We start from the raw sequence: 17,045 nt of genomic DNA, 5'->3' as shown, positions 1-17,045 counted from the left end.
AACATAAAATTTTTCTCATTGTCTACTGCAGACAGTGCCTGAGTAAATGTGCGTAGATGGCATGCTTTTAAATTTAAAATAACACCCTGATCCATAGGTTGGATGAGTGAAGTTGTGTTTGGCGGTAGAAATATGATTCTCACATTTGGATTGAAATCACCTTGATGCATAGGATGTCCAGGAGCATTATCTGATAGAAGCAAAATCTTGAAAGGAATGTCGTTGTCTTTACAATGTTTTTCAACATTGGGATTGAAGCAGCATTTAAATTAGTCCTCAAAGAGAGAGATATTGTTATTCATGCTCTCTGGTTCAGTCGGTGGCTTTATTGATGCCCTTAAATGCAGGTTTCCAGAATGGTACACAAGCAGTGGTTTTAATCTGTAATCTCCCCCTGCATTAGCCCCAAGCAAGAATGTTGCCCTATCTTTTGATGCCTTGAAACCTGGCATTGTATTTTCCTCTTTGGCAATGTATGTTCTATCCGACATTTTTTCCCAATACAGAGCAGTCTTGTCAATGTTAAAAATTTGCTGCGTTCAGTAGCCATCCTCATCAATAATTTTTTCCAACACATCACAAAATTTCTCTGCAGCTGCAGAATTGGCACTGGCGACTTCACCGCATACTTTAACGTTGTAGAAACCAGCACGATGCTTGAACCTATTAAACCACCCATTGCTTTCCATGAACTTGAGTTGGGGTTCGCTGTACTACTTATCCTTAATATCTTTATAAATATTTGTTGCTTTTGCTTGAATGGTCATTAGACTCGGGCACTCGCTTCTGAATCTGCTTTTCCATCTTCGATATAGCACCTGAACGCTGTTTTGTGATCACTGTTGATCTTAAGTGCGTTGATCCTTTGACATGCTCTTTTATACACGCACTGTCCTTTAAAATAGTATTCGCTGTTGAAGCAGCAAGACCTAATTCCTTTTTAATAGATGACAAACTTTGTCCTGTTTTGTACTTCTTAATCATTTTCATCTTCATTTCTAACTCAATTTTGTTTCATTTCCTAGCACTGCCAGCTCTTGCACTTTCCATTGGTTGCTATGAAGAGAAGTTTCTGAAAATTTGTTTTTTATATGATTGAAGATTTCAGTGACGGGGAACACATTTCACCATAATAGCATAAAAACCCACACAATTGTAGTTATTGGTATTATCGCAAATGCAATAAGATCGAGTTTACTACCCATTTATAATTAGATGCACTAATAGAAAATCCCGATAAACCACAACGTGCAAATTGTTTTTATTTATTTATTTATTATTTTATTTTTTTTTTTTTTTTTTGGTCATGACCTCCAGAAACATGTTTTAGAAAAATATCACAAAAGTGTTCAAAATTGTTTATGATAACGATGAAAGGGTAGTACAATTTCCATTATAAATATGACCTTTTAGAGTGATAAATAGACTAGTAATACTGTATAGCGAAATTTTAAACTTCCAAGGACTTGGAGGAACGAATTACAAAAAAAAAAAAAAAAAAAATTATTGAGGTCACATTACAATATTTTCACGATACCTCCATTTATACCTACAGGATGCAAAATACGTTTCTACGTTTTTTTTAAGTTTGCACCATCCGGCAAAAACTTAAGTAGAGTCGAATTTTCGTAAGTCGGGGAGTTCCTGTATTAATGTGTAGTTGTAAAACATAAATTTTATATGATTATTGGGGGGGGGGGTTTCCTGCCGAAAAAAGTGTAGCAATATTTGGTTCGACGGAAGACAGACAGAGCCTCAAATCTGGTTCTGCATCAAGTTTGTTCCGGTAATACAACTTCAATGAAGGAATAAACTAAAAAAGCTCTTCTCACACATACGTAGTTGCAGATGGAAGCAGCATTTTCACAGCTTTTTAGCTAAGTGATGAATATTCCATTTTTAATCCAAGCCAAAAATTTATTCTTATCCAAGAGCAGTGATCTTGTTTTCTAAACGTAACTCACCAGTAACTTTCACTTCTTCATCAAATAGAACAGCTTTTTTTATTCGTATATGCACATGAAACTGCTGCTGCACAGCTGGTCCCATCCTGGCTTCTCTTATATGTAGATTATGCCGTGATGTCTGTTGTGTGAGTGGCGGCATTCAAACAACCTTCTCATTTGAATTAGGTATAATCTTTAGTTAGATTGGAGTGACATTTTTTTTTAATTTTGTAATATAGAATAAATGAGGGAATGATTAAAAAAATTATCATATCTTTTTTCTGTGATGATTAAAGTATTCGTACTATGACCCTCATACTACGCGAAAAATGTTTTGTATCAGAAAATTCCTTGTTTCCTTAAGTATAAAATAGTAATGATACCCATACTGACACTTAATGGTGTGGACACAAATTTTTGTATATTATTATTCAGTATAATAGCATCACAGATAATTGGCACTAACCACAGTTTAGTAAATCATACACATCTCAAAGCAGTCTCCTTACAAAATGTGCAATGTATATGTTATTATTGTATTACTTGTTATTATCATTAACTAGACAGAGTTTTTCCCTGATGTTCTCATGAGTGTCAGCAGAATTGGTATAAACTTGTTGATATAATACCAGCCTGTTCCAACCAAAGCCAAAAGTAGAACTTTGATTTCTAGTGAAATTCTAATGGCTAACTTCAATTTAGGTTCAATCTTTGATTGCCTGTTGCTGTCACAATTCTTTGTGAAACTCAGACATGAATTTTAAAAACGTGTGACTAAAGGTACCAATATGTGAAATAAACATTGTATCTTAGCGACTATAATTTGTAAGTCATATAGCACAATGACTAAACTTTGAGGTCAAGTAATTGACTGATGGAGAGAAGTACTACTTGAGGAGGATTGTCATTGACTTTTTTGAAAAACATTTTATGAACTACACATCAGTAAATTGCCATTCTAGGGGTAAAGTAATAATTTAAATAGGCATTGTTTATAGACCTGCCACCTTTATCAGCAGGTCTTCTTTTCTTCTGGATTTCAGTTAAGTTTTTCTTGTTTATTTTATTATACATTTTTCAACTTATCGATATGGGCTTAAACTGTCTTAAGTGACTACTCATCAATGATCAGTATACTTTGCATCTGTTTTAAGGACAGTAGTAGTGTAGGGAGTTTGTAATTTTTGCAAATGCAGCTTTCCTGAGGGTTAGTTTCCTTTCTGTGTGAATTTGATTTTTTACAAATTTATTAGGTGTCTGAATCATTGCAGGGGAGGTATTTTCATTTTATTGGTGAAGAAAGTGTTTTTCGTCACTTAATACCATACAAATTTAATAGTATTGGTTGGTAATTTTTGTGCTTTTGAACAGTTTTGTTGACAATACTGCTATTGAAGTGAATGAGAGAATGTGCAATAATACCTTGATTTATCAGACTATATGAGGATAAGATTTAATAAAAATGTAATTTAGCATGAGAAATGCCAGAAACAAAACTTTTAACATGAATGATAAAGTTAGTTTTTATTCACGACTTGGGGAATCTACAGACCTTCTCCTTACTTGTTTTGAATCTTCCACCAAAAGTTCTCTTAAATTTTTGTGCAAGGAAGTTTCTATATTTAATACTTTTTATTAAAATATGAGAGCTTTTAAATTTTTTCCCATTTTAACACTTATCTCCTTATTTTTTGCAAGTTATTTTTAATTTACACAGTATAAGGTGGTGGTCATGTGGCCCAATCTTCTAGAAATTGTGCTTTTGGACCTCTTGTTTAAAATCCTTTTTTTTTTTTTTTTTTTTTATAATGATTTTACAAAATTCTTGTACCTTTTTCCATTGTTAGCTTTATTGTACCAAATTTTACTGAAATGTCTCTGGATGTAATTACCATTTTCTGCCCTGCTGTCTAAATCACCATCCAGTGCTCTTCTTTTTTTTTTTTTTTTTTTTAATTAGTTTCTAGTGCCTCCTGAGATTAGAGGGGGGACAGGCATTCTGTGTGTATCAGACACTGGTTCATCCAATATCTTTCTATTTCAGAAGATTTAGGAGAAGTCCAGTTAGCCTGCCTCCCTAAAATCCACTCATGCACACCTTCTCAGTGGTAAGCCCTGTTATGTCACCTAGGTGGCAACGAATGTGTAGAGTGGTTCTCTTCAACACGCCTGGTCAGTGTGAAGAGGAAAAGACCAAATCCTCCAGCACATGACAGTAAGACAAAACATATGGCCCTCAGTCCCCAGTGGCTTTCACTCACCCTCTTACGGCAGCGAGAGGATCAGAGTGGAAGCAGAGGGTGCTAAGAATCTCTGCGTACGACCATGCTGCCATGCATGGAAACTGAACTTGGCCTGTTACAACATAAGATCACTCATCGTTGAAGACAGGATATTAGAGCTGGAAAAGGAACTAGAAAATGTGAATTGGGATATCATCGGTTTGGCTGAAACAAGAAGAAGAAATGAATCAATTATAAGTTTATCAAGTGGAAATCTGCTATACACCAATGGAAACAGAAAGGAGTGAAGATGGAGTTGGCTTTCTGGTCCATAAAGATATAAAAAACAACATTTTGGAATTCAAAAGTGCATGACCAAGGATGTCAAGACTGCTACTCAGGATTTATAAGAGGTATAAGCTAAAGGTTATAATGATTTTTGCACCAACATCGAGCCATGATGATGAAGAGGTTGAAGAAATGTACACCGAAATTGAGAGTCTTCTAGATGAACAGAAAACTCACTGCACTATCATTATGGGGGACTTCAATGCTAAAGTTGGAAAGAGACAAAACAGCACAGAAAGGGGAAACTATAGAAAATTTTGGAATTGGTGAAAGACTTGTGGAATTTGCAGCATCTCGAGGAATGTCAGTAATGAACACTTTTTTCAAGAAAAGGGTGAACAGAAAGTGGACATGGAAGAGCCCAAATGGATTAACAACTAATGAAATAGACTTCATCCTCGCTAACAGAAGATATATTGTGAATGATGTTACTGTCCTGAACAAGGTAAATGTTGAAAGTGATCACAGAATGGTAGATGCACAATTGATATAGATGAAAGAAAAGATAGGAAAACACTGACTCGAATAAATAATACAAAGGTCTTTGAGATAACAGAAGAGGAGAAAAGGCAGTATGTACTGCAACTTAAGAACAGGTTTGAGCTTCTGCAGACTGCTCAGGACCAAGATATCGATGAGGAATATTACAACTTTCTGAAAGTGATAAAGCCCAAGAAACCTATAGGTAAAAAGAAATCCAAAGAAGAAAAAATTAGTCAAGAAACACTTGTCATGATGAACCGAAGACTACAAATGAAGAGCAAGAAAAACACTGACAAGGAGAAAATTGAGTATACTGAGTTATGCAAAGCCATTAGAAAGAGATTCAGAGAGAACATAAGAAGATTTAACACAAGAAAAGTAGAACAAGCATTAAGGGAAAACAAAGGATTTAAATCAGCAGCCATGAGCAGTAATACAGAAAGACAAATGATACTGAAACTGAAGAATAGTGGTGGTGTACTTATAAATAGCAGGGAAGGCATAATTCAAATAGCAGAAGGCTACTATAAAGAGTTATGCAAGGAGCGAGGGAATGATGCCAGCAGTGGGGAAGATGGATCGAAAATTAGTAACACATACAACATACCTGATATCCTTCCTGATGATGTAGAACATGCATTGAAGAATCAGAAAGCCCTGGGGTAAGATGAAGTTACTGTAGAGTTGTTAAAATTGGGAGGAAGAGAGCGCACAAAAACTGGCAAGAGTCTTCACAAAATGCATTTAAAAAGGTGTGACGCCTAAAAGGGGTGAAATAATGCAATTATAGTTTTGCTGCATAAGAAAGGAGATAAATTAAAAATTGGAAATTATAGACCAATTAAGTTGTTAACCCACATCTACAAGTAGTTCACAAGGGTCATTACTAGCAGATTAGAAAGAATACTTGATGAGAATCAACCGAAAGAGCAAGCTGGCTTTAGGACAGGATTCTGAACTATGGATTGCCTTCACATAATGTCACAGCTAATGGAGAAAGCAAATGAATATAAAACATCATTATGCCTGGCATTTGTGGATTATGAAAAGGCATTTGACTCTATACAGCATAAGGCAGTGTTTTGGGCACTGGAAAGACAAGGCATAGATACCCCATATATTATGATTTTGAAGAAAATATATGAGAATGCTACCTCCTTTATTAGACTAGACAAAGACAGTAATAAATTTAAAATTGAGAAAGGAGTTCGACAAGGAAACACAATATCTCCGAAGTTTACTGCTGCCCTTGAGGAAACTTTCAGAAGGTTAGACTGGTCGCAGAAAGGAGTCAATGTGAATGGAGAGTACCTAAACCATTTGCAGTACCTACGATCTGCAGATGATATTGTGGTCATAAGCCACGATCCCAGAGAATTAGAGGAAAATCTTAATCAGTTATGCAGAGTTAGTAAGGTTTTTGCACTAAAGATGAATATGGCTAAAACAAAAGTAATGATGAATAAATATACCACAGAAAAGGATATAATGATCGAAGGAGCAGTAATTGAAAAGGTGGGGTCATATACTTATCTGGGACAAGTCAATAGCTGTAATAATGATAAATGGCTGGAAGTCAAGAGAAGAATAAATTTTGGATGGATAGCATTCAGGAAATATAGTCACATACTGAAGAGCAATATCCCAATTTGCCTGAAACGTAAAACAATGAACCAATGTATACTCCCCACCATGGCTTATGGAAATTAAACTTGGGCACTCACCAAAAGAATGGAAGAGAAGCTGAGAACTACACAGCTGGAATGAATTATATTGGGAATCAGACTGTTAGATAAAAAGAGAAACACATGGATTAGGCAGCAAACTCAAGTAAAGGACATTCTTATCAAAACTAAAGAACTAAAATGGTCTTGGGCAGGACACATAGCTCGAAGACATGATGACAGGTGGACTAAGGAAATAACAGAATGGTACCCAAGAGGAGCTAGAAGAAAACCTGGAAGACAACAACGGAGATGGACAGATGAAATTCATGAGTTTGTGGGTAGTAAATGGATGGCCATTGCACAAAACAGAAGGAACTGGAAAGTTGCTGGAGAGGCCTTCATCCTGCAGTGGATTGAAAATGGCTGATGATGATGATGCCTCCTGAGATATCAAAGCCCCCTTTCCCCAAGCCTTGCACTCTGTCTTACTTCCAGAATAAATGTATAATTGTTTAGCTGGATCTGAACCATATTTATCCTTTTGGTTGTTTAAAACTGCTATTGTAATGTATGGACCCAGTTCTTTGCCATTTAAGCTGCTGTCATTGATGGCACCTATCTTGTCATTTGTTCCAGTAGCATATTTCCTTTATTAGCATACTTGTTTTGTTTCACCTACATGTACAGTAGTAACCTTGTTGACCCATATGACATTCAGCCATTGTGAGTCTTATTTGCTTTGTTCTACCATGGTTATAAGGTCTCAGACCCATGCTTCCATTCATCTTTGATCATTTTTGCCTGTTAGAGAGCCTCAGACCCTTCAGTAACATGGTGCAAAATCCTTCCCATAAAAACTGCTTATGAATACTAATAAAAATCAGCAGTGGTGACAGGACTTAACAGACCCACTTTAAAAATATTTGTTGCATGTTAATTGCCAGTTCTTCTGTAGCTTCTTAAATATAGTTTTACTCAAGTATTTTTGGAAGTGATATTTGTGTATGCAGATTTAAGTGAAATTGGCAAAACATGTAAATATGCATGTGCAAGTCTGAATTTTTTTTTTTTTTTTAATAACTTGAAAGCAGCTGAAGTGTCATGTTTGTAGTTTTTTTAACAGAATTAATAAACATTCTGATTTTTGAAAATAATAAGTATGAGCAACTTTTAAATTTTTCATCAAATAAATATGTTTAATATGTATTGCAATCCTAATGAATTATTTTAGAAGAGAGCGTCAACCTCTACTTCTTTCCCCCCTCCCCACATACACTTTGAACTTGAATTGGAAAAAGTGTCGAACATAATTCCAAATGAAAATATGCATTTTGCCTTTGCATATATGGCAGAATTCAATATTTTACCTTCTAAACAAGAATTTCATACTTTTTTCTGATGCACCCTTCTCCCTCATGCATCTCCATACCTCTTGTCTGGGCACTCTATCATATGCTTTTTCCAGGTCTATGATTGCACATGGTGTTCGTAGACCTGGAAAAAGCATATGATAAGAGTGCCCGGACAAGAGGTATGGAGATGCATGAGGGAGAAGGGTACATCAGAAAAGTACATAAGGCTTGTGACGGAAATGTACGAGGGAGCAGTGACTCAGGTTAAGAGTAGTATAGGTATGACTGAGGGGTTCTCTGTAGAAGTTGGGCTGCACCAGGGATCAGCTCTCAGCCCATATCTGTTTGATCTGGTAATGGATGTGTTGGTAAGAGAAGTGAAGAGTAGAGCACCATGGAGTATGCTGTTCGCGGATGACATCGTACTGTGCGAACCATCCCAAGGAAAGGTATAGAAGAAATTGGAGGAAAGCGTTGAAAGAGAGAGAGGCATGAGGGTAAGTAGAACAAAGACAGAATATATGATATTAAATGGAGAAGATGAGAGTTCTATAAAACTGCAGGAGGAAAAGCTACCATCAGTTTCGAAATTTAAGTATCTGGGATCGAACACTGAGAGGGATGGAGGACTGAGTGCAGAAATACAGCATAGGGTGCAATGTGGATGGTTGAACTGGAGAAAGATGAGTGGGGTGCTGTGTGATAAGAAAGTAAATTGTAGAACAAAGGGAAGAGTGTATAAAACTGTGATTAGACCCGCATTGATGTACAGTTCTGAGACATGGGCGATTACAAGGGCCCAGGAGAAAAAGATGGAAGTGGCAGAGATGAGGATGCTAAGATGGATGTGTGGTGTGTCGAGGAAGGACTGAATAAGAAACGACTACATTAAAGGTACGGTTAAGGTAGGCCTCTGAGTAAAAAAATGCAGTAATCTAGGTTGAGGTGGCTTGGACATGTGGAACAAAGAAGTGAGGAGTATGTGGGGAAGAGGTGTGAAAAGTTGGAGGTGATAGGGAAGAGGAAGAGGGGGACACATAAGATGAGATGGAAGGACAAGGTGGCAGAGGATTTAAAAGAGAGAGGAAGCCCAGGATATGGAGGAAGAGAATTAAGGACGGAAATGCTGATCCCATATAAATGTGGGACGAAGGTGAAGATTTTTTTTTTTTTTTTATGAAAACCCCAAACACAAAAGATATCAAAACCTATAGTACTTAGTACCGTGCATGGGTTGAAGGAGAAGTATGGGGGGGGGGATGCCGGAAACTTTGCTCTAGAGACTAAACATGGGTTTCACCACTTCAAGCCTCCAATAAGCAAAGTGGTGGTATTTCACCGGTTGATGAAAGTCATCTACCACCTTAAAATATAAAGAAGAAACAAGAATTTCATACAGAAATCATAACTGCACTTCACAGCAATCCCTCTTGTACATAGAATTGAGCAAACTAAGTTTTCCACTTAATGCACCTATTCCACATTTTAGAGACACTCCACCATAAACCTTGTGGCGGAATGACTAGTTGGGGGGTTCCATGTTGGTAATTTTGCAAACTTGCATTTCATACATAGCCTTGAACAAACTAAGTTTGCTGCTTAGTACACCTACTTGCATTGTGGTGGCACTCCTCTGTAAGTTCAGCATGACACTCCACATCATCACAATGTTGAGATGGGAGCATGCAGCTTTTCTCTCCAAGTACAATAGTGTTATATAGCACTAGTAGCATAAACTCACTTTACTTCATTTTATTTTTCTGCACCCTCTTGCATCTTACGTATTATGAATACTTCCATCACCGTGTTGTTAAGGTCTTCACATTGCCTACTCACCCACTGATGAGATCCTAAATGGGATCAAGACTCTAGTCTGGATAGTGGTAGGTGTTTTAAATAAAACAGCAATACACTTCTCCATTGGAGCAGTGCATTTTATTTAGAGTAGTGCAATACCATGCCAGAATTCTGTAATATTCAATAAAACAGTTAGGTGCACTAAGCAGTGAAATTAGTTTGCTGAAGTCTACATATGAAATGCAGCTTTGTCCTCCTAGTGCACTAGTATTAAAGTTAAAACTATCATACAAAATAATAAATTATTCCTATAGAGTAGAAATTAACGCACTAGCTTTCTGTAGAAAGATAAATATTTACTTTTTAATATGATTAGAAATGTCTTTCACATGTATAATATCAGAGAAGTCACTGCTATGGACAAGCACGGCTTGGTAAGTTAGTGTTATAGTTGTAGCAACACTAACATTCCTTTTGGGAAAAGCTTTTGTCACATGGCTTCTTATTAAATGAAATATCTCAGATGTATATGATAGAATTCAAAATGGGAAGCATTCAAAGAATTTATCTTGGAAGCTATTAGGCTTTACATACCAACTAAGAAATATTGTTCAATGTTTAGGCTTAAATGGATGTCAGATGAACTTAATGAGACATACGGCAGAGAAGAAAAATGCATGGGATACATATAAATTATATAAATTCAGCTGGTCTGTAACCAAGTCAGAAAGGAGATTAAAGAAGCACTGCAGGATCATCTAGACAAGACTTCAGTTATAGCTCAGACACAGCATGGTTTTGTTAAGGGAAAGTCTTGCCTGGCCAATTTGATTGGATACTATGATGTGGTCACAAAGGAACTGGATGCAGGGAATAACTTTATCATATATTTGGATCTTAGAAAGGCTTTTGATACTGTTTCACATGGAAGACTTCTGAACAAATTGGAGCTGTGTGGCATTGGAGGCAAATTGCAGCTATGGATAAAGGGATGGTTGAGTGGGAGAAGACAGAGAGTGGTAATAAATGGACACTGCTCATCATGGATTAATGTTATTAGTGGAGTCCCTCAGGGGTCAGTGTTGGGTCCATTGTTGTTTTCTGTAATTATAAATGATATTGATGATGGTATATCAAGCTTAATGTCCAAGTTTGCAGATGATAGGAAGGTTGGCAGGGTTGTTAAAGACACTAATGACAATACGGTGCTGCAACAGGATCCAGAAAGGTTGAGCAGATGGGCTGAGAGGTGGCGAATGAAGTTTAACATTGACAAATGTAAAGTACTACATATGGGAAGCAGTAACCCCAGAGTAACGTATCAACTCTGTGGTACTACATTGACAGTGGTAGAGAACGAAAATGACCTGGGGATAATTGTGCAGGCAGATATGAAGTTTTCTGAGCAGTGCAGATGGTCTGCAAGAGTAGCTCATGGTGTCTTGTCAATGATATACAGGAATTTTTCTAGCAGGGATAAGGAGGTGATTAAACCCTTTTATAAGGCAATGGTCAGCCACACCTTGAGTATTGTATACAGGTCTGGAGGCCTCATTTCAAGAAGGATGTAGAACTGCTGGAACGAGTACAGAGAAGGGCAACAAGATTAGTGAATAGAAGAATAAAGGCTTAAGTTTTAAGGATAGATGTGTGGAAGTTTGCCTTTAGTTGATTGGTTGAACAGACTTCCATCTTTTGTTGTGGAGGTTGATGGCCTAAATAAATTTAAGGCTGAGGTGGACAAGTATTTGGAACAAATGGAGGGTATGAAATAGGAGCTTGCTTTTTTTTTTTTTTTTTTTTTGTTGATGCTGCATAAGCTTGCTTTCTTGCATCTTGTGCCTCTAGTAATGCTAATGCTAATTCATGCGCCAATAATCCTTTATACCTCTACCTCCCATACTACTTGTAAAGACCCACAAAACACGTCATTAGACAAGTCCCAATGGTGGAATCTTAGCTTGCCTCACTAACTTTCAATAAAATCATCAAGTAATGAAAATGGGTGGGGGCGGGCATGAAATAATGTGGATAATTTACATACATTATGAACTGTTGTGATAGTAAAGTGGATGTGTTTGAAGGTATATGCTTATCTCCCCTTCTTCTAAAATAAAAGAAATTTTGTAATTGATGTATTTGCTGCATATTTTATATTTAATTGGCATGCTTCCAAGTACTCACTAGGATTCAAACTGAATTTGGCCTAGAGAAAATTTAGTTTACAGTCTGCAGGGTAAATGTAAAATGCAAAGGTTTTACATTTTTATTTTGAATCTGATATTTTAAATATTTTTTACAAAAAATATTTTGTTCTTCATGAAATATACAAAAAAATTGTTTTTAATTTTATGAACTAATTGTCATATTTTACATGGAGACCTAGGTCTCTTAATATTAAAATTATGGAATTAAATTACATAAAATGTCATTTAATTCCATAATTAAATTTTATATTTATATTTTCCCTTCACCCTTTAGAAAAAGTGAAATTGAGTATTATGCCATGCTTGCAAAAACTGGGGTCCATCACTATTTGGGAAACAACATAGAATTGGGAACAGCTTGTGGCAAATACTTCAGGGTGTGTGCACTCAGCATTACAGATCCAGGTGAGATGGTCCATTTTCTCTTTATTATGATGAACTTATGTATGTGCCTTTTTATATTTTAAATCTAAAGATTCATTATATTTTTATTTTATTATTATTATTTAATGATGCTTTGTTTTGTGGCAGCTCATCTTAATAGAATTAATTAAAATAATAAAACTGTTAAACTGTGTGTGAAGAATTAAGGTATATATATATATATATTGAAATGCTATGGTATAATTTTCTACCTCAGTACATGATCTGGCTTGCCTTTGCAAGCTGTCACATGACACACATTAAGAACTGCCTAGACTGCACCATGCCTAATTACCAGTGGCTTGCATTAGAGTGAATGCAGTCTTTCCGCCGACTAAAGCTAGTAAGTTTGCATTTGAGTATGCGGAAGCACTGGGTACTCTATTCTAAACATTTTGAAGATGCAAACAAATTCAGAGAGAGAGAGTGTGAATGCTATCTTGGAGCTTATTTAAAATTGGGAAACAAGTTTTTTCCTCCCTCTCATAGTGCTGATTTCAAATCAAGAAACTAGTTTCCCTTCAAACTATTTTTCTGATTTCAAACCAGTGCTGTGGGTGGGGACTCGTTTCCCAATTTAAAATCAGCACCGAGGGAAGGGAGAAAAAAACTCATTTCTCAATATTAAAGTAGCACCAAGATGGCATTCGTGTTTTCAAAATGTTTAGAAAAGGGGATACCCTGTGTTTCCATGTAACATAACACAAATTTTTCAGCTTTAGTCGGTGGAAAGACTGCATTCACTCTAACGCAAGGCGCTGCCCAAGCAGTTCTCGAGATACATGTCACCTGACATCACGTGATCAGTTAATTTTTTTATGAAAAAAAAAGTTAATGTATATCCTGCATACAAGAGTCACCACCAGAAGATTAAGAACAATCCCCCCCCCCCCATAAACCAGCCTTAGATTACAGTTTACAGAATATGAACACCTCACAACCACAGTTGCTTCCTAATCAAAAACCAAATTTTAATCATAGCCATTTGATAAAAATTTAATTATATTTGGTATTTATTCTATATATATGGGTAAAAAGCATAAATGTGGGTATAAACAGAACTAATGTAAAACTTAACTCTGTGTTTTGGGTGCCATTGTACTTCTTATACCAAAATGTATTGTTTGGCTGTTTATTTGGTGTTTGATAGTGTACAGGCTGCATTAGCTTTCCAGTAGGGATATTAAGCTACATACCGGATCCCCAATTGAATTCAGAATGCTGTCTCCTGCATCATATAGTTAGTTGAATGTGTCTCTGATGAAAGTTTGCCAATATTTAGAACCTGGTAAACTGTAGTTTGTTTATAAACACAGAATTAAATGTTTACTTACATTGCATCGATTTTTTTTTTTTTTTTTTTTTTTTTTTTCTTCTTCCCATGGGTGTGGGCTGCAAAATTCTTTCTAACTATTTTGTATGCTGTACAGTTGAACTGAAATTGATCTTTAAAACAGATAGTGAAATTTCCTTACCATGTTATTGTATGAATTTAATTATTAATGCAGATCAATGGTCATTTAAAACTATTGTGCAATGCCACTATATTTGGTGCTTTCTGTGTAACTATTGTTTAACATTGTAGTGTCAGTTCTGCCTTGTTTTGGAGCTGTTGAGAAGTAGAAAAAAGTGAATTATCATTGTGGTTGGAGTGTTTTTTTTTTTTTTAATTTATTGTGTTTATAAGAGGACTTTTGTATGAATGCAGCAGCGATAGTTTTTATTTCAGCATTAGAAAGCATTTCTAGTACTCAGTGCCACTATTGGTCGGAAGTTTTTTTGTGCTAATCTGGTGTGGAAAGATATTGAGATAAGTCTCAGCCTTCTGGCACCTTTAAGGGCATCTGTACATTTTCTAAAAGCCAAAAAGAAATACATTTATCTTTGGGAGGGGATGGTTTCCCTTTCCAGTTCTATCAGAAGTGGCAGCTGAAAGTTTCTTGCTACAGTAGACTCGAAATAATGGCACATTGAGATTGGATGTTTACATACAGCGCAAATTTTTTGAATTGCTGAAAAATTAAAACAAGTCGCATGATTATTGTATTTGTTTAACTTCGCCATTTTGAAAGTGAATTCTATACTGATATCACAGATTATACTGCTGTTTTCCATTTATTTTAAATTAAAAACCCCTCACTATGGCTCCTAAAGTTAATAAACCTCATACAGAGAAGAAGAGTAATTAAGAACATTAAAGCTTAGTGACAAACTTGATATAATAATAGAAAATAGAACGGGTAAGTAAGAGTATGTATTAATGGCAGAATATAACATTGAATCGTCAACATGTTTGTTTTTACGTGCAGTTAATAAAATTGCATTCTTAACCTTTTTTATTTAGCCTCATTATTTCTGCATTAAATATATTAAAAATAACTTTCTGGATAATGGCATTGTTAATCTCCGAAGGTGCCATTATTCTGAAAGTGTACTATGAATCCACTAAACAGCGACCTCAAGTGCATAATTCAATCAGCTATACAATGCCAATTTGTCCTGTGAGTATAATACATTCAGCAGGAGGATTCAATTATCTGTAGAGAGGCTCTGTTCTGTTATTCACTCTCTGTAATATTAATGACTGTTAAGTTACTACTTTTAGCAGATTTATTTTTACTTCAGTAACTAGGCAAAAACTTCCTCAAGCTTTCATATTGAACTTTGATAAACATTACATTTGCTGAACCATTTTTGAAAATAAAAACCCATGAGTTACTTTCCGATCTTGATTTTACTTTTCTGCTAAAATGAGCCTTAACAAAGACAGCTTTTACACTGTTATCTCTGTTGGAAGGCTTATATTCAAGTATATATATCTTTATTGCAGGCAGTGATTGGTTACATGATTGCCTGATGCAATAATACCCACAACAGCGACAATGCTAGGGGTTTTTCTTTACTGCTGGTCAGTAGTATACTACTGACCAGCAGTAAAGATTTCAATTTGAATTAATTGTAATAAAATCATGATTTTAATACAATAAAATCTTTACTGCTGGTCAGTAAAGATTTTATTGTATTAAATCTTTTAATAAAATCTTCTAATCTTGATTTTACTTTTCTGCTAAAATGAGCCTTATTAACAAAGACAGCTTTTACACTGTTATCTCTGTTGGAAGGCTTATATTCAAGTAGTATAGTTGCTGTAATTGTGCTGTATATATTAAATTGAGGGTATGATTATATGAAACATCTTGATTATTCATGAAAGTTTAGAAATGTATTCGTACTGTATGACCCTTATTTTTGAATTTGTTTTTCAAATTTGTTATATATGAATATTACAATTAACTGTAAGTTTTTTTTTTTTTTTTTTTATAAATAGGAGACTCTGACATCATACGAAGCATGCCTACTGACCAGCAGTAAAGATTTCAATTTGAATTAATTGTAATAAAATTGTTAAATAAAAGCTGCCGACCTAATTTGTACTTCACTATCTACATGAACGTAACTACATAGATGCTCAAAAGCTAAGGAACAACTCAAAACATTTTGTTTTAATGTATCTTAATGCACAACTGGACAGTTTGATCTGTGAAATTAATCATGCAAATGTCTAGCATATTCTTAAAACTGCCAATGAATTTGTAGTGATGTACTTGCATGTACAAAGCTGAATTGTGGGGAACGTGGTCAAACGGTCCAGTGATAGTGCATTTCACTGAATGTTGGTTCAAGCCCACATAGCTGTTAAATATATTTAACGATTGTATTCGTTTCAGAAGTGATTAAACTCCTCTGGCTCTGTTAGAATGTGAACAGCTTTTTTTTTTTTTTTTTTTTTAAGAGTGTACACTTTTCTGAATAATTGCTCATCCCCACAGTTTGAGAAATACTGCTTATAATATACTGGAACAAAGACTGTATATAGGAATGGTCACACATGATGAGATTTTATTATAAATATCAAAATATCAGGCTGACAAAAATGGATTTCATATAATGCTAATTACATACATTAAACATACAAAAACATTGGAGAAAGTTCTTGAGTCATTGTTCTTTGTGCTGGAAAACATCATCTCTTTGGGCTGTTCTCATGTCAGGGTAGGACTGGCTGCTACCTGCTGTTTCTGTCATCTGTCTGTGTATTCGAGGTTTACGACGTCCGGGATTAGGAGTCTCTGAAAACATTCTTTGTAGCTTCTGCTTTCGAAAAGTTGCAGGTGATGAAGAACGCTGCTTAGGGCTGGGTATACTCAAATTGGATCCTAAAATTTGCTTTCTGCGAGCCTGTACCATTCCATATACTACAGCTGCTAAACTGCTGACTGTTGGTGTCTGATGAGCTAATGAGCGTTGTTTTGAAACTTTTTTTCCTGTCACAAAATATGTTTCCATTTCACCCTTTCCTTTGACTTGTACCATGCCCCTGTACTGGAGTTTATACCCATTTGCTTCAAGAATATGAGCAGTGGCCTTAGGGACTTGCACTTGATCAGTGACACCAGTTGAATCCATTCGGCTAGCTTCATTAACAGTATTACCCCAGATATCATAGACTGGTTTCTTTGCTCCAATCACACCTCCAACCAATGGTCCATGACTGATTCCTAAAAGATGTGATTAATCATAATGTAACGATAATATTCAA

General features: G+C 35.6%; 2 protein-coding genes across 3 annotated transcripts in view; one reads left to right on the top strand and one right to left on the bottom strand.

Annotated features, from left to right (window-relative positions):
- The window catches only part of LOC150077844 (large ribosomal subunit protein eL30-like), a 36,542-nt gene extending 20,669 nt beyond the window's left edge, over positions 1-15,873 (top strand). For both annotated transcript variants that reach the window (XM_090385447.1, XM_090385446.1), the window contains 2 exons: positions 12,297-12,427; positions 15,774-15,873. In XM_090385447.1, the coding sequence (XP_090241573.1) occupies positions 12,297-12,427; positions 15,774-15,817 (175 nt within the window). In that variant the 3' untranslated portion in view covers positions 15,818-15,873. The remainder of the gene's footprint in view (positions 1-12,296; positions 12,428-15,773) is intronic.
- Positions 15,874-16,374: 501 nt separating this feature from the next.
- The window catches only part of LOC150077843 (adenylate cyclase type 8-like), a 188,737-nt gene continuing 188,066 nt past the window's right edge, over positions 16,375-17,045 (bottom strand). The window contains exon 21 of the mRNA XM_090385413.1: positions 16,375-17,004. Within this exon, the coding sequence (XP_090241539.1) occupies positions 16,445-17,004 (560 nt within the window). The 3' untranslated portion in view covers positions 16,375-16,444. The remainder of the gene's footprint in view (positions 17,005-17,045) is intronic.

Source organism: Mastigoproctus giganteus, chromosome 11 (assembly GCF_048544385.1).
Source record: "Mastigoproctus giganteus isolate SK-2022 chromosome 11, ASM4854438v1, whole genome shotgun sequence".
Classification (NCBI taxonomy): Eukaryota; Metazoa; Arthropoda; class Arachnida; order Uropygi; family Thelyphonidae; genus Mastigoproctus; species Mastigoproctus giganteus.
This window is presented reverse-complemented; position numbering and strand designations above follow the sequence as displayed.